Here is a 20,993-nt window from a genome sequence, read left to right on the forward strand (position 1 = left end):
GAGCACTGCAAGATATTCCCCTCAGGGGATGGAGCCGCTCTGGGAAGAGCAGAAGGTTTCAAGTTCCCTCCCTGGCTTCTCCAAGATAGGGCAGAGAGAGATTCCTGCCTGCAACCTTGGAGAAGCCGCTGCCAGTCTGTGTAGACAATACTGAGCTAGATAGACCAATGGTCTGACTCAGTATATGGCAGCTTCCTATGTTCCTATCTCAAAAAGCCACCTACTTTTCTTGTTAACACCTTCAGTGTATTATTATGAGCAAATGATCCAATATGAACTTACTTCCACTGGAAGCATCCCAGCTTACTGCCTTTTGGCAAACATTTAACCAAATAAGATATATGGAAAGTCCTGCCTATGGACATTACACTGTCTGAAGCAGCCAAGGCTGCCAGACGAAGAAAAGGAAGCAGAATCCAGACACAACGCTCCATCTGCTCAGAGATGTTTTGTACATAACCTGTGTAGCTATGCGAAAGCGAGAGTGCCACTCCCTATCTCTGCTTTTTCTGTAACTCGTTGCAGGACTTGAAATGCTGCTGTTTCAGAGCTGCAGCTATTCACACTGCAGCACCTGGGACTTATGTGTAGGGGACCATAGTGCATCACCAATGCCAAATCTTGAAAATCTGCTCAAGACATTTACAGTTATACTTGCATAGGAACACAGGAAGCTGCCCAGGGGCTGATTAAGCCTTTTGCCGCCTGTAGGCGGCCAAGCATTTGCCACCCCCGCTGCTGCAGCGAGGATAGGACTGGGGGGAGAATGGACTGCAGGTGGGCCGTGCATTCATTGGGGGGGGGCAAGATGGAGGGAGAAAGGGAGATGGAAGGAGCTCTCCTTCGCTGCCCGGCCCCTCGCCGCCCAGGCAGCGGCATTGCTAAATGGGGGAACTTCCCCCTCGGCCCACTAACATCCTCCCCGCTGCAGTCACTGCAGCCCTCTCACCTGTGCAGTGCTTTAAAGGTAAAGGAGGGCACTTTCCTTTCATCCCTCCCCACAGCTGCTGCTGTGCAGCCTTTGCTAAAAGGGGGGCTTTCCCCTCAGCCCCAGAGAGGGGCGGCAAAATTTGAGAGACAGCAAAATCTGAGGAAGAGCTGAGGATTTCTCAGGGTACCGAAGGTGTTTATGACGCGGTTAGACTAAAGCCTTTTGGGCGTCTAGCAGCTGATGTTGCCATGCGGGAAAACAGAATCCAAAGCTGCAAAGATAGAATTATAATGGGAACGTGGAATGTAAGGAGCATGAATATAGGAAAGCTTGACACCATGAAAAAAGAAATGAATCGACTACAGATTGACATCTTGGGCATCAGTGAATTAAAATGGACTGGAATGGTACACTTTCATTCAGAAAATCATACCATTTACTACTCAGGACATGAAAACCAAAGAAGGAATGGTGTTGCTTTCATAGTCAGGAAGGATACAGCAATGACAGTACTTTGATACAATGCGGTCAGTGACCAACTAATTTCAATTAGATTTCGTGGACAACCCTTTACTTTAATAGGACAGTTCTTCAAGTCTATGCCCCAACAACTGATGCAGAAAAAGAGGAAACTGATGAGTTTTATGCTCAAGTTCAGTCTGAAGTTGACAGAACATGCAAACAAGATGGGATGCTGGTGGCTGGAGACTGGAATGCCAAAGTTGGAAATGGAAAGGAGGAAAACACAGTCGGGCTGTATGGCCTAGGAAACAGAAACAAAGCAGGAGAATGACTTCTTAGTTTCTGCCAAGCCAATGATCTCTTCTTTGCTAACACATTCTTCAAACAACCAAAGCAGCGCCTATACACATGGACTTCACCAGATGGAGTACATAGAAATCAAATTGATTACATTATTGGTGCAAGGAGGTGGAAGAGTTCAGTTATAACTGCAAAGACGTGGCCAGGGGCCAACTGTGGAACACATGACGAACTGCTCATGTGTAAGTTCCAAGTCAAGCTAAAGCAGAAAGGCAAAGCTATCAAGCTTCTACAGTATGATCTTGAGAATGTACCCACCATTTTCAAGAAGAACATCAGGAACTGCTTTGAAGTTCTGAACCTCATTGATAGGGAACCAGAGGAACTGTGGAATGAAATCAAAGACGTTGTTAAGGATGAATGTGAAAAGACTGCCAAAGACCAAGAAAAAGAAGCAAAATGGATTCCACAGATGGTGAAAATAGCCAAGAAGAGGAGAAAAGCCAAAGTCAGGAAAGATAAAGACCCCACAAAGGAACTTAATAGGGAATTTCAGAAAGCTGTTAGAAGAGATACCTGTAAAGACTCTGAGGATGGAAATAGACATGGAAAAACAAGGCAAGTTTTCCAAAAGATCTCTGAACTCAGAAGGAGGTTCCAACCACAAATTGGTATGTTAAGGGATGCCAAAGGACAGATAGTAACTGGTTCAGAGAAGATCAAACAGAGATGGAAGGAGTATACTAAAAATCTGTACAGCAGGGACATCAACATCCAAGATACTCAAGAAGATATTCCCTACTTGTAAGAACCTCTAGTAAGGGAAGATGAAGTTAGATCAGCACTCTGGTCATTACCAAGTCGGAAGGCTACAGGAATTGATGGAATAGCTACAGAAATATGGCAGGCAACAGAAGAAGAATTAGTCAAGGCTGATTCCAAACTATGCCAGCAAATCTGGAGAACGACACAGTGGCCAACAGATTAGAAGAGGTCAGTCTACATACCCATACCAAAGAAAGGAGACTCAACAGATTGCACAAACCATCGCACAATATCCTTAATTTCACATGCTAGCAAAATAATGCTCAGGATCATCCAACGCAGATTAGAGCCCTGTGTGGAAAGGGAAATGTCAGATGTTCAAGCTGGTTTCAGAAAAGGCGGAGGAACAAGAGACATCATTGCTGATGCACGCTGGATAATTGAGAAAGCCAAAGAATACCAGAAAGAAGTCAATATGTACTTTATTGACTACAGAAAAGCCTTCGATTGCATCGACCATGTCAAGTTGTGGAATATCCTTAGGAAAATGGGTGTCCCAGAACATCTCATTGTTCTCATGAGAAACCTATGCACAGGACGGGAAGCCACAGTCCAGATGGAACATGGTGAAACAGACTGGTCCCAGATCGGCAAAGGAGTAAGACAAGGCTGTCTACTTTCTCTTTATTTATTCAACTTATATGCTGAACATATACTGAGAGAAGCTAGATTGGAAGAAGATGAGCGTGGTTTTAAAGTTGGAGGAAGAAACATCAATAACTTGCGCTACGCTGAGGACACCACTCTGATAGCTGAGAATGCAGATGATCTGCAAGCTCTAGTAATGAAAGTCAAAGAGCACAGTGAAAACATGGGACTAGGACTAAATGTAATGAAGACTAAATTAATGACAATGGGTACAGCAACCAGCCTCAGAATTGACACTGAAGACACTGAAGTGGTGGATAGCTTCTGCCATTTATTTATTTATTTATTTATTTATTATTATTATTAATTCAATTTCTATACCGCCCTTCCAAAAATGGCTCAGGACGGTTTACACAGAGAAATAACAAATAAGATGGAACCCTGTCCCCAAAGGGCTTACAATCTAAAAAGAAACATCAGATAGACACCAGCAACAGTCACTGGAGGTACTGTGCTGGGGGTGGATAGGGCCAGTTACTCTCCCCTTACTAAATAAAGAGAATCACCACAGTAAAAGGTGCCTCTTTGCCAAGTTAGCAGGGGTGCTAAATTTTAAGATCGACCATCAACAGTAAAGGATCCAGCAGTTAATACGCTGCAGACTAGCACTTGGTAGGGTTGAAATGAAGGCCTTGGAAAGCATATTTAGATGCCTTGACGTGTCTACACCTACAAAGATTAGAATCATTTGGACAATGGTTTTCCCCCTGACACTCTATGGATACAAAAGCTGGACCTTGAAGAAGCAAAATAGAAAAAACATTGATGCTTTTGAACTTTGGTGCTGGAGAAGACTTTTGAAGATATCATGGACAGCCAGGAAAACAAACAAATGGATCATAGAACAAATCACTCCAGAATTTTCACTCAAGGCACAAATAACCAGGCTCAAACTATCATACTTTGAACACATTATGCGAAGACCCAGCTCCCTTGAGAAGTCTACAATGCTGGGGAAAGTTGAAAGAAAGAGAAGAAGAAGACAGCCAGCAGAAAGGTGAATGGACTTGATTATGACAGCAGTGAATGCATGACTGAGAGACCATAAAGGCCAAGTTGAAGACGGATCATCCTGGAGAGCATCTATCTATGTGGTTGCTAAGAGTCGACACTGACTTGATGGCACTTAATCAATCAATCAAAATTTGTCAAATTTTGCAGCCCTAGGCAAGTGCCTACTCTGCCTGTGCTTAAACCCGCCACTGAAGCTGCCCTATACTGAATCAGACCTTTGGTCCATCTAGCTCAGTACTGTCTACTCAGACTGGCAGCAGCTTTTCCAAGGTTGCAGTCAGAAGAGTCTCTCAGCCCTGTCTTGGAGATGCCAGGGAAGGTACTTCGGACCTTCTACATGCAAGTGCTCTTCCCAGAGCAGCCCCATCCCGAGGGGAATGTCTTACAGTGCTCACACATGTAGTTTCCCATTCAATTGCATAGGGAGCGGACCCTGCTTCAGGGGACAATTCTGGAGACAATTCATGCTTGCTACCACAAGATCAGCTACTCACTTGAAATGTTCAAATTGTATTCTAGTTCTTTTTTCAAACCATTCCATATGCTTCCTTTTTATCATACCAATTTTCTAATATTTCCTTTCAAATTCTTTCTTCCCACGTTCCCCAGGCCTGATTGAATTGATTTTTTGTTTCCCACCACACATACATCATCTGCAAAGAATATATTCCACAGTACTCCCCGTTCTCTCGCACCATTTCCATCATCATGGGCGGGGAGAACATAAATACATTGCATTAGAACCAAATTCTTCCAGGCAGACCTCCCCAATATGGTAGACTTCCAGGTTACACGATATTCAGCCTTAGTTTAGCCATGCATCCAGCACACATCTTGAATGAGTTTTACATCAATTTCTGGAACAATTTCCTGCTGAGCTCTTTCAAATTCTAAAGTACACACTTCTTTTAGATCTATAAAAATCATAGGAAGTGATCTATGATCTCCTCACCCCTTTGGAACATATATTACACCCTAAACTGGGCCATGAGCCAGACTTCAGGTGAAGTGTGGAGGAAATCTTCACACCTGGTTCATACACTGGCAGACTCCTCCAATGGCCTCCAGAAGGATGAAGGGCTGCTAATAGCTCATGGCCTAGCTGGGGTTGTGTGAAGACCCCATTTTTATCAACTGCTGCCTCTGCAAGTGGAAGTTGCAGATGTGGCCTCTGCTATTTGCCAGATCAACAATGAGCAAAAATGGAACAGAAGAATCTTCTTGGAGCTGTGTCGAAGTGTTGTTAAAACTCTTCAGTTTTCAACAGCAGTTTGCTGGGAGGTATTGGAGAAGCTATAGCTGAAGTTTGACAACTTTAGAGCCCCGCTAGGGCATACTGAATTAAACATACAATCCTCTGGATTTTTTAAAGTAATATTTTTACTATCCAAAACCAAATATCTGCACCAGCCTGTAAAGCCAGTGCAGCTGCAACATCAGCCCCAAACCATCTTCTGAGATATAACACTGATATCCAGTAGTGGCTGGTGCCCAATAGGGCTGGTGGGCTAGAGGGCAGGGCAGCTAAAGGTAGCTGAGCCAGGGGTAACAACAGGCGGATCCATGTGAATCCATGACTAAGAACTCAGAAACACACACAAGTTTTCATTTGTCACTATGAGAGCGCAAGGCTAAGCAGGTTTACTCAGAAGTAAATTTCACTGAGTTGAATTCATCTTACCCTCCTCATGCAAGTGTCCTTAGGGTTGCATCCCCAGTCCACTTTCACAGAAACAGCACAGACAACAGAGAAACAGACCCGTCTCATTCACAATCAAACAGAGCACAGACCCCACCTTAGGCAAGAGGACTCACAAGGGTATGAGAAAGATCTGACCAATTCCACCCCACCCCCACCTTTCGGAAAGGAAAAATGCCTACTAAGGCAAGAAAAGGAGAGAGACAAAAATAGAAACCATCAGCAGCACACACACCCCTGTCTCTGCTGGCTTATACCTCTCCCAGGGGCGTAACTACCATTAGGCAAGGGGAGGCGGCTGCCTGGGGGCCCCCACACCTCGAGGGGCCCCCCAGAGGCAAGTCACATGCCTCCCCAACACCCGCAGAGCTTCGGTGCCGTGGAAAAGCCAACCCCAAGTTCGGCGCAAAGTCGGCATGCATGCGGCAAAGTCCTTGTCTGCAGAAGCAACTCTGAGCCGGGAGCGCTCTTCCCCATGGCGAGGGTGGAGGGTCGGGGTTAAATTGAGGGAGTGGAGTTTTCTAGAGAAGCTGGCATAATGGGGATGTGAGTGTGAGTGCACTATATATTATGAAGTGTGTGTGTATCAGCGAGGGGCCCATTTTAAATTTTTGTCTCTGGGCCCTCTCCAGCCTTGTTATGCCCCTGACCTCTCCATTCCAGTTACAGGCATAGCAGAGGCCATTTTTGAACACAAAATTTGTAATTCTAAGAGCCTAAAATGTACCTAAATGTATTTTTCACTTACCAATCAGTAATTTGCAGTAGGTTTCCTATTCCCATTCTACCTGTAAAGAAAGTTTTGCGGGCAGTTTCTGCTAGGAATGGTGAGGGGCGGGGGCGATGGAATGAAGAGATATGAGGGTGATTGTTTCTTCTATTTCTTCTCCTTCATTCACACATACTCTTCCCCTCACATCACAAACTGTGTGAGATTCTTAGAGGCATCTGAATCCTATGCATGTTCACAAGTCATTTATTTTAATGGAACTACTCCCAGGTAAGTGTGCATAGATTTGTGGCCTTTCTCTCTTCTAGGGGAACATTGGACAAAGCAGCTGTTCTTCTAAAACAGGATTGGCGGTGGATTGAAAACACCCTACTAGAAAACAAAACTGCAGGTCCTAATTAGCTTTTGGGTACATAGTTAGCCAATTAGAGAGTAAAACTGCAGGGAATTGCAGGACACCCTGCCTGAGGAAAATTTACATTGGAAAAAGGCAAAGTTGTTTGCTTGATTTTTTTTTACTTAAAAGGTGCCAGGCAAATTGGGGAGGGGCCAAAGAACAGTCTCTTCTTGTAGCCTGATAGAAAGCATTGCAAATGTCCAGCACAGTCAGCAAAGCAAGGGTAGGGAATGTGAGTGAGGGACCCTTGAATGGTGGGAGGGATGTGCCCCACCTGCCCTTAGCGAAGAGTCCCCATCACTGTTGGTACACCATGCTGGCACAGCAACTGTTAGGATCATGCCATCAGAAACTGCACTCTACACCAAAGGGTTATGGATTTTTGCATAACAAACAAGCAGCCTGTTGGTTTAAAACAGGGATTCTCAAACTTGGGTCCTCGGGTGTTATTGGACTTCAGCTCCCATAATCCCCAGCCTCAGTGGCCTTTGGTTGGGGATTATGGGAGTTGAAGTCCAATAACACCTAAGGACCCAAGTTTGAGAATCCCTGGTTTAAAAAAACTAAATAAAAGAAAGGATGAGGACTTCCTGTCGTTTCTACCAGTGATAGAGATGCTTACTCTTGCAGATAAAACCACCACAAATGGGGATTGCCTACATGAATCTCCCTCACGCTGCTGGACAATATCTGGTCTCAGAGTGCAATGTGCAGCCAGCAGCCTACTGGGCAAGGAACTGGAATCACACTTGGAACAAAATGTGCTCTGGGTGTTTGTGTTTGAGTCCATTCCATGAACAAATGGAAGATGAAGAGCTATTAAGCAGAATCTGCCTTCTTCCAAGCACTGGGCAGGGACCAAGGTACTGTGACACACCTGTCTGGAGGCAAGGTGCCCAATACTGTCTTGCCCCATGCCCTGGTGGGGGACAGCCCCCATTCAAAACCTTGCAACCTTTGAAAGTGGTACGAGGGGTGGGAAAGGGGGAAGGTTGCCAGCAGGCTCCTCTTCTCTTCTTGTTTCTTGCAAGCTTTGCAAGGAGTCTGAAAGACATTTCTTGCAAGGTTTGCAAAGGTCAGATCGGTCTCAAGGAGCTGCTTGGGTGGCCATGGCAGGAGGCATCTTGTGATCTTGCAGGTTCCCCAGTAACCTGCTTCTTAAAGGGACCACCTCACCTCACTGCCCCAGCATGGGGGCAGTTATGGACAGGGGCATGTTTTCCTTTTTGCCTGAGATTCTTTTGACATCTTCCCACTTGTCAAAACAAATTATTCCAAAAGAAGGATAGTCTCGAGCAGAAATTCTGATCCAAACCAAAGCCAGGAAGCTAAAGAGGTTAGCTCCAAATCTGAACAAAAGTTGTATTTATTGCAAAACACACTTATTTTGCAAGGACAGTGCTAACATTTCTGCAGATGCTTCATCAACTATTTCTTTCTCTGTCTTATGAAAACAAGCCTTGCTAGGCCTGCTTTTATTTCAGCCTATCAAAGTTCCCAGGTTTAAGTGATCCAAGTGCCAGGTTTCCACTGGCTCAGCACTGCCAGAATGTTGCCCAGTGCTTCACTAGAAAACACTTCATATCCATAAAATCTCTCCTGGTTTTGAAGGGGTTTCCTATAGGACTCAAGACACCGATTCCTTGTTTCCCATTCTTCCTTTAAATCCAATTCTTTAAAACAAACAAGAATCAGGTGGGATTATTCCACAAATGAATCTACATTTTCCAACTTTTAAAAACCCTTTTAGCTATATATTTTCCCCATATATAACCAATTTCAAAGTACATTAGGGGAAAGCTTTAATACCATACAGCACTTGTGGAAAGCAAGGAAACAAAACACTACAGATCTTTACAGAAAATGGCCTGCTTTTACACTATTTCCATATCAACATTTGCCTCATACTCTCCTTAAATGAAGTTATATTAAGAAAAAAAAAATCTGAGAGGAAAAATATGGTGCTGAGTCAATACTCTCCACCCTGTTTTCCACACCTAGTGAGCATGCTCCAACGGAATGGTTTTAAACAGAGGCTTTTCAGTAGTGCCAGCTCCTAAGGAAAATCATGGGAGTGCGGGCTGCAGAAGGAAACCTTTGGAACCGAGGAATCTCCAGAAAGAATAAACATTTAATTTATCTAAAGGTAAAGTTAAATATTTTATTCACTAGAAAAAATTGCATCAGTTCTTGCTTTTTCCCTTTTAAAAGTCTGCTGTCAAAGTAACTCCCCCCCCTTTCTGAATCCAATATTTCCCCTTTAACAAATCTTCAATATAGGAAAGGGAATGGGGAAAAAATCTTCAATGCTGAAGTAGTGTTACTAGTTGTAGGATTTCTAAAACATGTTGATCCACTTTGTCTCTTTCCCACATAAGATAACATTCGGTTACACTGAACATATGAAGGTGCTGTATACAGAGTCAGATCTTTGATCTACCTAGCTCAGTTTTGTCTGTGCTGACTGGCAGAAGCCCTGCAGGGTTTCAGATAGGGATTGTCTGGAGACACCAGGGAACGAACCTGGGATCTGCACCAAAGCAGGTGCTGGATCACTGAGCTACCATGCCCCTCCTACTGAGTTGATTAGCATGGGCACTTCCAGATGTACTCCTTGTAGTGCCATTTTCCGCTATGAACTGCAGTGGATTTGCATCACTGCAGCTGTACCAGCGTGTTTTTGCGTGCTTTTGTAGTGCTACTGTCACTCACAGTCGTGGGTGGTCTGTAGTGCAATATGGTGTCATTGATCTTTCTACCTTCCCCTTTTACCCCTCCTGCATGTTTTAAACATAACAAAACCATGCCCATGAAAAGACATAACAGTGATAAAGACAGTCCACATGTGCAGTCACTGAGCAGTTGTGGATGGATGATGACATCATGTAACCCCCTCCCCAACAGAGTTGGCGAATGAAATGAGACAATACCAGACAAAATACCCCATCTGAAAGACCCTGTGTCTGGGAAAACACAGCCAAAAGGAGGAACCTCACTGAAACTTGTAAACAGCAAGAGTGTAATTGAACACTTCTCAAGGGCCTAGTAAATAAAGTTTATTCCTGAACATAATTAGACAATCCTCCTCATAAACACTAGGAAGAGTCCAAGAAAGCACTCAAAATGATGAGCATGACCTTTTCTACCCAAATATCATTGTGAAAGTAAGGTAGGATGAACCTTCTCTTCCACATGTCCTCAAGATGGTGCAGTGTTTAACAGGCAGGCACTTGGAGTTAGGAATATAGGAAGCTGTCTTATACAGAGTCAGATCCTTGGTCCATCTTGCTCAGTATTGTCTACCCAGACTGGTAGTGGTTTCTGCAAGATTGCAGGCAGGGGTTTCTCACAGCCCTATCTTGGAGATGCCAGGGAGGGAACTTGGAACCTTCTGCATGCAGGCATGCAGATACTCTTCCCAGAGCAGCCCCACCCCCCCGAGGGGAATATCTTACAGTGCTTGAACATATAGTCTCCTATTCAAATGCAACCAGGGCAGACCCTGCTTAGCAAAGGGGACATGTCACGCTTGCTACCACAAGACCAGCTTTCCTTGTTGATAATGGACTGGATGAGAGCTAATAAAGCTGGGCCCAAATCCCAACAAGGCAGAGGTGCTGTTGTTAGGTGGTCCAGTTACCTTGGGAGCAGTGTTCCCTCTAAGGCGTGTGTGTACACTCACACATTTTTTTAATGTCTGCTCAGTTAATTTTAGATCCTGCTCAGATTGAATCAGAAAGGCCCCACTTTGAATGCATGTGCACACACACTGCTTTGATGCTGCCACCCAGAACAAAACTTACTCTGCATACAGATGGAAAAAATAGAGAGAACCCAGCTTGGGAGGTAGTTTCAACCTGTTCTGGACAGGATGCACGCCCCCTTAAAAATCAGGCTTGCAGCTTCTGGGTGCTGTTAGATCTAGCCGTAATGTGTGTGCTTATTTTATATTTATATCCACTTTTCTTCCAATGAGCTCAGAGCAGTGTACAGGCTTATTTTTATTCTCCTTGCAAGCCTAACTTACATACCACGCAAAGGGCCAAGAGAGAGAAAAGCACCATCCTTGTGAGCCACAGTAAAGTAAAAGCATGCCTGCGCAGCTTGTGAAGGCAGGGCAGCTCCATGGCTACTAAGCACTGTGTAAATGTGGTTGCAATGGTACTCCCATTGGGAATGATGGGCATACCATTGCAACTGCATTAATGCAGTGCTTAGTAGCCATGAAGCAGCCCCACCTTCACAAGCAATGCAAGAATACTTTAGAGTGACTCACAAGGAATGTGCATGTTTCTCTCTTGGATCAGTGGTCCCTTGCAAAGTATGCAAGTTCCGACTAACTGAGCAAAGAGGCACCTTTTAAAGTGGTAACTCTCTTATATTTGGCAGGGGGAGAGTAACTTTCCCTATCCAACCCCAGAACAGCATCCCTCCAGCGGTGGTTGGTGTCTACCTTTATGCTTATTTTTAGATTGTGATTTTTAGATTTTTGGACAGGGAGCCATCTTATTTACTTATTATTTATTTTTCTCAACTGCTTTGAGAACTTTGTTGAAAAGACGTATATAAATATTTGTTGTTGTAGTGTAGTAATAAGTCCATGTGAAGTAGAATAGGCTGAGAGATAAGTCACTTGCCCAAAATTACCTTGTGAATACAAAGCCTGGACAGATCTGAACCTATGTCTCGCCAGTTCTAGCCTAATACTCTAACCACTGCCCCATGCTGGATGCTCAAGTGGCATTAGCGGTACAAGGTGTCTTTATGGCTTCTATATTAGCTGTGATCCCTCCTGTATAGAGATAATCTTACAATCGGTATCCATGCTCTCCTAAAATCAAGGTTAGATACGTTGGGCTGCCTTTGAAGATGGCCTGGAAACTAGGGATGTGCGAAACGTTTCAGGTACAGAACGATCTGTACCCGAAAGAGCCAACTTCGGGTGATTCGGATCCGAACTGAATCACCCTTCTGGCCCTCCGAAATTTTTCGTAGCCGAACCGAATCACCTCCGTTTCGGCTCCGAATATCTGTTGTTTCGGATTTTGACGTCTATTTGAATTTCCCGCCTTTTTGCCTCCCATTGACTTCAATGCAAAAAGGTTTGAAATTCTTCTACTCGAACTTCGGGTCCCAGGAGCAAAATAGTGGTGTGGTGTGGTAGTGCCTAATGAGTGGAGGCTACCACCCCAATTGCAGAGTGATTGGGCAAAGGGCTGATTTTTGGTGAATTGTTGAAGTCTGTGTGTCTTTAAGGTTTTCCCCCATTAGGTATATTGGAGGGTGTATCGCTTCACGTCAGGGGGAAAGGGGTGGCTTAGAGCAGTGTGGGGTTGGTGGTAGTGCCAGGTAGGGGCAAGGAAGCTACCTGAATTTTTTCAAAGGATTTGGGCAGAGGGCTGATTTTTGGTGAATTGTTGAATTTACGCGTCTTTAAGGTTTTTCCTCATAAGGTTTAATAATGGAGCTTTCAGCAGCCCCATAAGTGCACTTGGGGGGTACTGGGGTGGCCAAGAGCGAGTGGTGGTGTAGTGCACATAGGGTGCCAAGCACCCCCATGGGTTTCTAACCCATGGGGTACTTGGTTCTGTTGTTTCTGAGGTATTCTGAGTGTGGATTCTATGACAGCAAATAAGAGTGGATTCATGGTGTCTCATTGAAAATCTCATTTGCTATCATAGAATCCACACTCAGAATACCTCAGAAAAAACACAACCCTGTACGCCATGGGTTAGAAACCCATGGGGGTGGTTGGCACCCTATGTGCACTACACTCCCCTCCCCCTCTTCTTGCTCCCACCCCATGGTTTCTTCCTGGCAGGCCGGCCAGAAAGCTAGCCCGCCACCTCCTCCGGCTGACTGGCTGCCACCACCATTGTCTCCCCATCATTATTCCCCAGGCAGATGCTCGCAAACTCTCGCAAGAGCTGCCACCCATGGGATTAGCAACGGGTATGTTTAGGAGAATTAGATAGATAGATAGATAGATATTTCTTTATGCAGCACAATCCTATTCAGATTTACTGAGAACCAAGTCCCACTGAATTCAGTGCATGCAAGTAAGCAGGATTACTACCAAGGATCAGCTTGGATTTATTCTTAGGTGTAAATTAGGCAATAATGTCCAACAATTTATAAAGATAGTCATCCTAAGGGTAGTACTTATATTATTTGGTCATGCTGAGAGTACTATGCTTAGTATGGTTTAACTTTTAAAAGTCAAGGATTCATCTGTGACACGATTTATTTGATACCACTTTATTGCTGTATAAACATCAAGGTATTTGTTAAGTGGTCTGTTTCAAAGAGGCTCAGTTTTGTCAACACATTTAAGGCAGAGTAATAACCTGCTTTCTCAAATACTTTTCATTGAACCATTTATATACCAAATAAGGATAAACAATAACACAAATACAATGATATCAAGAATATTACTACTAATGTGGAGGGGAGGGAGAAGTCAAGCTAACTTTTTATACAGACAATATTCTTGTTTGTAATGGATCCTTCAAATTAAAGTAAGTCAGAAGCAGCAATAAAATATCTAATTATATATTATTATGGTGAATGTTTCTCTTGATTGTCCAGTTCAGGAAATGAATTTTTTATTTTATAAGCTGAATGACTGGCATCAACTTTCATGAAATCCACTGATTACTTTTACTAAGCCCGAGCATTGTTTTGCTTCAAAACAGAATACTGGAATAGTCACAACTAAATTTATAATTGCTCAGACACTAAAAGGGAATCAGTGTCTCAATGCAGAATGGCTTCTTAAGATCTGGAATATTGTTTACTGGTATTGAAAACTAGTATAACTCCCCGCCCCGTTCCCGCCCCCCGCTTTTAAAGCAAGCAAACAATGACTGATATTCTGAGTAAATTACTCAACAGAAGACCTATTGGAATTAAGTAGTTCTTTAGAGTTCATCAGGAATTCTAAAGGACTACTTAATTTCAATAGGACTTCCGTCAAGTAATACTATTGAGTAACTTGGTAATACTATTGACACGAATACTAAAACTGAGTAATACTATTGGGTAACTTAGCCTGGATATCAGCCACTGTAATAGATTACAGCCAAAAGACTTGATTATATTATTAGAGTTATGTTACCCACTTATTTGCATATTCAGATTTAAGATTTAGATTTAAAATTTAATAACCAAATGTTTGATTAAGTGTTTGGTTATTAATAATAGGTGCTGTATAAAGAATACTGGTTTACATCCTAACTAAATTTACTAGAGGGAGTCCTATTGAAATTTAGAAGTCCTCTGGAGTAACTCCTGAGTAATAGTGAGTACATTAGTCAGGATGTCAACCACTGATTAAGATTACAAAGATCCACTTCAATAATTAATATGAAGCCTCTGGTTCTAGTAATCAATAAATATCTCATAGATCTGATTCCACGAAGAGGATTCCGTTTAGCTAGAATCACCACTTCCCACATTTTTATGTAATCGTTCCTCCTTGGTAAACGTCCTGGTGTTTTGTAAATGAAACTTCCTGCATTCCGTGTAACCATTACTCGTAACAGTTCCCCTCCTGGGACCTTTCCAGTGTTTTGCAAGTATAGTGGGGTGTGTGTGCTTCGCACCAACACAAAAAGATTGATCTTTCTTCTATTTAGAACAGTGATCACTCTGCAACAAGGCTAACTCTGTGATATGAAGGACATAAGACCGCGCACTACTGAAACGGACCAAATGTCTGTATCACTGGCTTACAGTGTAAGTGATGTAAACCAGATGTTTACAGTAACCTTACGGGCTGAGCATGAAGGGGATAGCATCCCGCACTATCTGATGTTCAGAGGTATACTGCCTCTGAACGTGGAGGCTCCATGTACCTATCCTGATTAATAGACACTGACGTGGAAGCCCCACACCACAACTTCACCACCACCAGACACCCTTTCCTACTGACAGGGAGGAAAAGAAGCGTCATCATTTCCATTTTTGCAGTCTTACAAAGCGCTGCGTACCCTGACCCTCGCTTGCCCTCCCTCCCGTCCACTCACTCCCCCCGCAACCCCTCCCACTACTTTTCAAATTTTCTTTCACTCCCCACTTCCTTCCCTTCTGTCCGTCACATGCTCCGAAAGCCGCAAAGCAGCCCCTCTCTTTGCGACAGGATGACAACCAAAGTGTGCGACAAGGAGCGGCGAAGGAGGAGGTGCCCGGCGGAGGAGGAGGAACCCGCGGAGGGTGGCGGGGTGGGTGGGGAGCCAGCGAGCGAGAGGGAGGGGGAGGAGGAGAAGAAGAAGAGAGCAGGCGCGCACCGGCTGTGGGCGCGAGCGAGCGAGCGAGCGCGCGCGACGCCCGCCCCCCTGGACGCGAGCCCCCCTCCATGTGAATGTGAGCGGCGGGGGTGAGCGCCCCCCGCGCCCGCTTCCTCCTTCCCCTGCCGCCAGAGCGAGCGCCCCTTGGCCCAGACCCGCCTCCCCACCGGCTGTGGTAGCCGCGGCGGGCGGCGGCGGCTGCGCTCAGGTGCGGAGTCCACTCCGGACCCGAAAGCAATGGCGTCCAACGCGGCGGAGAGGGAGATCTTCCTCACGGACCTGCAGCAGGTAAACAGCGTCGTCGGCCGCTTCCTCCCCATCTTTGCCAGCCTCCGGCCTCCTGGCTGTGAAGGTGGAGCCGCCCCCTCCAGGCCCCCTTCCTCGCCTGGTTGGCGCACACGCTGCCCTCCAGCCTCATCTCCTTTGCTGGAGCCTTTTCTCTCCCTCTCCCCCCCCCCCCGCCCCGGGATCAAGTGGCCCGAGGCGTCTGGACTCGAGGCGCTTTCCTCTCCGCTTGTCTTTCCCGGTTTCTTTAACGGGAAGTAGAAGTTCCCTTCTAAAACAAGACTTCTCCTCCACTATGATCGGGATGGTGAAGATCTGCCCTGGAGTTATCTGTGCATCTAATTGTGCCCTTCTCTTCATTGGTGGTGCCCCGAACTATAGTTATAGTTATTTCCTTTCCTGCTTTTGTTTTTCTTTAAAAGGCCTTTTGGGCATATACCAAGTTGTGCTGTTTCAAGAAAGAAACAATGCCTGCTTAATGCCTGGGCAGCAGAGAAGGTGCCCCTGTTAGGCAGGGGCACCTTTGAGAGTGTTTAGCAGGGGGAGAGCAACTGTCCCTATTCAACACAGTATTTCTCCCAGAGGCTGCTGCTTGAGTGTGGTATGTGGGTTTAAAAAAAAAAAAAGTTTGTGAGCTCTTTGGGGGCAGGTATGTAAACCACTTCTTTGTTGAAAATTGGTGTATAAGTAAATAATAATGTGAATAAAGCAGCTTTCTTCCTTGAGTGTTTTTCATAAGTCGCCTTGCAGCCCGGTCCAGTGCAGAGTTAGGCATGCCACCTCCTCTCCATAGGATCCCTCTATTAGTTGCAGAGAATCTTTGCCCTTGTTCCCCATAAGTTAGTTTCTGCCAGTCGCTTTTTAAAATTGAGTACAGAGTGAAAAAAACCTTTGTATATAGTTATAGGGACTGGGGTACAGTGATCCCTCTAATTTTTTTCATCTCTGTGTAGAATGAGTTTTGTTCTGAGTGGCAGTATCAAGGCAGCGTGTGTGCACCTGCATTCAGAGTGGGGCCTTCCTAATTCAACCTGAGTGGGATCTAAAATGAACTGAGCGGACATCCAAAAACTTGTGAGCGCATGCACATGCTCATAGAGGGAACAGTGCTGGGGTATTTAATCCATATAGGGACAAATAACAGCCAAATCTCTTGTGTGTCCGACAGTATCACCTTTGAATACATAAACCAGCAGCATACGCCCCAGATTAATAATCTGCTTCCATTCAGGGTTTACATATATGTTTTTGTTTGAAGCAAGGGTGCTGCCCGCTAATAATGTGCTATAGAGGCAAATGTATCTGTAGGTTTACCACTAACTGTTAAATTTGATGTCAATTCTTCCATTCTTAAAGGGAAAGTGACTGAGGGCAGGGCCTAGCCTGACAGTGGCAGTCACATGACTGCCATAGTTTGTGAATAATACACTTTTTGAAACTGTCAACCAGTGTGTGATGATATTAAACCAGTGTGTGATGATATTGACTTGGTACTGGCATAATCTATAGTATTTATAGACTAGGTCTTGACAACATTACATCTCACCATAGAGCAGTTACTGGCAATTTATTCCAAGATTTGAATCCTATTTTAATGTCAGGATTACAATAGATAATGGGTTTGTTTTGTTGTTGTTTTGCTTTGTATCACCTTCATAGGTTTTGTCTTTCCTTGTTGTTTTTCCTGTGGAAAAAGTCAAAATATTTGGTGTAAGACTTCTGTGCCAATTTTCTTGATAACATATGGTGTTACAAAATGAAGCATACTGTGTATTTTACACATCTCCTGTTTCCAGAATGTGATAGTGCACAGAAGGCAGAAAGCGGAGGGAAATAACAAAAGCAGGTTGGGGGCTGAAAATCCATGTACGTGATCACTCTTTAAAACTTGATGGTGGCTTCCCAAGCTGAAATCGTTTTCTAGATTTGGCCAAGAGGCAGAGCAATATTCTATAATATAGTCTTAATTTTACTGTGTGTTTTAAATTTCTCATTTACATTGCTAAATTACTCAACTAGCATTCTATGAGAATAGAGCCAGCATGATGTAGTGGTTAGAGTGCTGGATTAGGATGGGAGACCCAAGTTCACATCTCTGTTCTGTCATGAAATTCACTGGGTGACCCTAGGCCAGTCACTTTTTTCTCAGCCTAACCTATGTCACAGGGTTGTTGTGAGAATAAATATAACCATGTATGGTGCTCTAGGCTTCTTGGAAGAAAAGTGGGATTTAAATATAAATAATGTATATGAGGAATATTATATGTTTTCACAAGTAGAATTAGCTTCATGAAGAATATGGCACTACTCATCTCAGCTGAAGGCTGGTGGGCAAGGGAGATGAAAGGATGTGTGTGAGTTGCATGCATAGTTGGGAATTGGTTGTGCCCTGAGTTTAGTATAGTAAGATACCATAGTCGTAATGAAATAGAAATAATTTTGTGTGGCATACTTTGTGAGAAAAGTGATTGTGGTTATATCTGAATGAATGTCTAATCAGATGATTTGTTAACATTGAGCAAAACTAGTTGGATTACATTATAATATATATCTCTTCTAGTGGTTGTGGTTGCCGGCTTCATGTCTGTTTCTTACTTTATTTTGTGTAATCCTTTATTTATTAATCAATCAGTCAGTCAGTCTCTCGGCAGTGTACATAATCATGTAAAATCTGAGTGGTTTAAAATGAACAACTAACACCTAAACATCATGTAAAAACAAATTAAAACTACCACCAATAAAACTTTAAACATCATAAACTAAAAGCCTGATAAAGTGTATTTTCAAAAGTTGTTTAAAAACAATCTGAGATGGGGAGGTTCTGACTTAATTTGGGAGTGTATTCTAGAGCCCTGGGGCATACCTAGAGAAGACCCGGTTTTGGTTTGCCACCAAACAAGCCTGTGGTAACCAGACCTCTCCCAATGATCTTAATAGGCGTCGGGGTTCAGGAAGAAGGTGCTCTCTTAAATATCCTAGTTCAGTATTTTTGCTAACCATAGTTAAGAACAAACCAGAATAAAGTTTGAAACCTTTATTCTAAAAATACGTACTGGCTGACATCCAAACTAAATTACTCATGAGTAGTCCCATTAAAATTAATGGACAAGTTAAGTCATGACTAACTTGTCACATTAATTTCAATGGGCTATTCTGGATGACAGCCATTGTGTATTATGGCTAAGAGCTGTAGAGGAGCTTTCTGAAATCCAGCTAATGAAATGCTATGAAAGAGTTTCATGTTCTTTTTACTTACATAGAATGATTAACCAAATTAATGGATCTCATGGAAAAGCTACAGAGACACAAAATAGAGGTATACAAGCACTTGACTTTAGAATGGCACTGTAGACTATGTATGTTTCAGAGCAAATCCTGGAGTAATTTTCTCCATGTAGTGCTAGGAAACTGCCCAGTGAATTGGTTTTTTTTTTTTTACTTCTAGGACAATGATTGCTGGGAGTGGGGCAAGTGCTGGGTGGATTAAATTCTCTCCCCCAATTTGATTTTCCTGTGCATGTTTATCTATATGACATGCCCATGGTTTAACTCTGTGGGAGGTGTTTGTAGCTCAGTTTATGTTATGTCATTTATTGTAATTTATACAACACAGAATTACAGATGAATCATATTTTGATCTGTCACTGCATCCTTTTAAAGTGAATTTTATTCAATAAGATTTTTTTAAGCCCTCAAAAAGGAAGGGGTGAACATCTCATTGGCAATTATATTGATTCCAAGGCATGGAACTTCAGAGAATACTTCTGTTTTAAAACTTGTCACAACTATTAGTTTTTTAAAAAATAAAACAAAAGGCTCATTATTTTGGGATGTGCAGTAATTTTAAAAAGCACACATTCCCCAAATTTCTGTATTTTCCACACAAAAATGAACTTAGGTGTTCTGTAAGTACTTTATTTAAGAATGTTGTAAGCAGGAACTTCCTGTGAAAAGACTGGGCCTTTTTTAACTTAAAAAGTGAGACCAACTGTAAAATTATAAAATATTTCATGGCTAATTGGAATGGGCTTAGAATGCTGCTTAGAGTTACTGGGCAAATACTCCAGGAAGCTAAGGATTCAAGTGTTTATGGGCAGCTTTTTTAGTTTCATTGTGGTATAATTTGTTAGCAAGAGCAGAAGCGAAGGCTTTTGCTTGCCCTGAAGAAATCAGGGGCATAGCAAACGTTCTCCTACTAGCCACCTGCTGTAACTCCAGGCACCTCTGAACAGAAACAAAAATGGTTATGGGGTAAAGGTTTCTTCCTGGGACCGCCCTTGGCTCCACTTTACTTGTTATAGGAACCAGGGAGTACCCTCTGCATTTGATCTGGCTGCCTGCTCTGTAAAGCTTTTAAAATAATGTTTTAAAAGTTTAATGTTTGTTTCACCATAAAATGTTTTTTCTAATTAACATAAATGACAGACTATTGGTGATTTTTAGACCCCAAAAAGGTACTTTAAAGTGAGTGCATTAAGAACTGAGTAATATTTTTCCAGTCAAACGCCCAACTTTGAGTTAGAATAAAGTGTGCGCACTCTCTCTTGCTCTCTCTTCCTCTTCATCTTTTGGTACAGAATCAGTAAAGTGTTCAAATTTACCAAAATTTCAGATACAAAACACAAAGCATATTCACACATTGTAAAAGTATTTATTATAATAAATTTGCAAACTAATATGTAATCACTAAAGCTTCATAAGATTTCTTCTCAGAAGCATAATATACTGTATCAACACATAGCTGATCATCTTTTCCTTCTTGAATCCCTTCATGCCCTTTGGTTTCTTTGACTTCATTACTCCTCCCCACTGTGGTTCCTTGGGATTCTGTTCTTGGTCCCTTGCTATTCCCTGGGTTCCTATCAAATTCCATGACTTTCAATACCACTTGTATACTGATTATACCAAGTTCTGTGTCTCTATCAAAATTCCCACCTATCAAGTATTGAATATCTAGAACTTTCTGTCTGTTAGTTCTACTTCAATATTCTGTTGCCATCACAAAGCATTCCTCTCCTTTATTCCGTGTCTGTATCTATAGACAGAACCACCACCCATCCTCTCAGCCAGGCATGAAGCCTTGGCTTTGTCTCTGAGTTCTTAATTTCCTTTGCTCCCAATTCATTGTCACTAATCATGCTACTTCTGCCTGTACAGCATTGTGAAAATCTTGCCGTTATTCTTTGCTAAAACAATGTGCTGTATCTTGAATGCTGTAAACTTATCTGTGGGCTTGGCTTGTCAACTCTGTCTTCTTGCATCTGTGCAAAATTCAGCCACCTCTTTAACCTGTTTCATCATTTAGACCTTATGACTCCTCTTCTCCAAGTCCTATTCCCCCTCTCCTTCTGCATAAACTCCTTTAAAGCTCTTTATGATCTTGTCCCACAAATACCCTTTCCCCTTTATTTTCA

At 43.1% G+C, this 20,993-nt stretch overlaps 1 protein-coding gene and 1 long non-coding RNA gene across 5 annotated transcripts in view; one reads left to right on the forward strand and one right to left on the reverse strand.

The window, feature by feature from the left end:
• LOC128323908 (uncharacterized) overlaps positions 1-15,690 on the reverse strand; it is a 56,348-nt gene extending 40,658 nt beyond the window's left edge. Inside the window, exon 1 of the long non-coding RNA XR_008306522.1 lies at positions 15,574-15,690. This is a non-coding gene — a long non-coding RNA (uncharacterized LOC128323908). The remainder of the gene's footprint in view (positions 1-15,573) is intronic.
• PKN2 (protein kinase N2) overlaps positions 15,164-20,993 on the forward strand; it is an 86,666-nt gene continuing 80,836 nt past the window's right edge. For 2 of the 4 annotated variants that reach the window (XM_053247841.1, XM_053247839.1), the window contains exon 1: positions 15,223-15,582. Coding sequence is in view for 2 of the 4 variants with exons in the window: in XM_053247839.1 (XP_053103814.1) it covers positions 15,532-15,582 (51 nt within the window). In the remaining 2 variants the exon portion in view is untranslated. Of the gene's footprint in view, positions 15,189-15,221; positions 15,583-20,993 lie in introns of those variants that run through there. The other 2 variants (XM_053247842.1, XM_053247840.1) reach the window with 2 other exon arrangements.

The sequence above is a fragment of the Hemicordylus capensis genome, chromosome 4, assembly GCF_027244095.1.
Source record: "Hemicordylus capensis ecotype Gifberg chromosome 4, rHemCap1.1.pri, whole genome shotgun sequence".
Classification (NCBI taxonomy): domain Eukaryota; kingdom Metazoa; phylum Chordata; class Lepidosauria; order Squamata; family Cordylidae; genus Hemicordylus; species Hemicordylus capensis.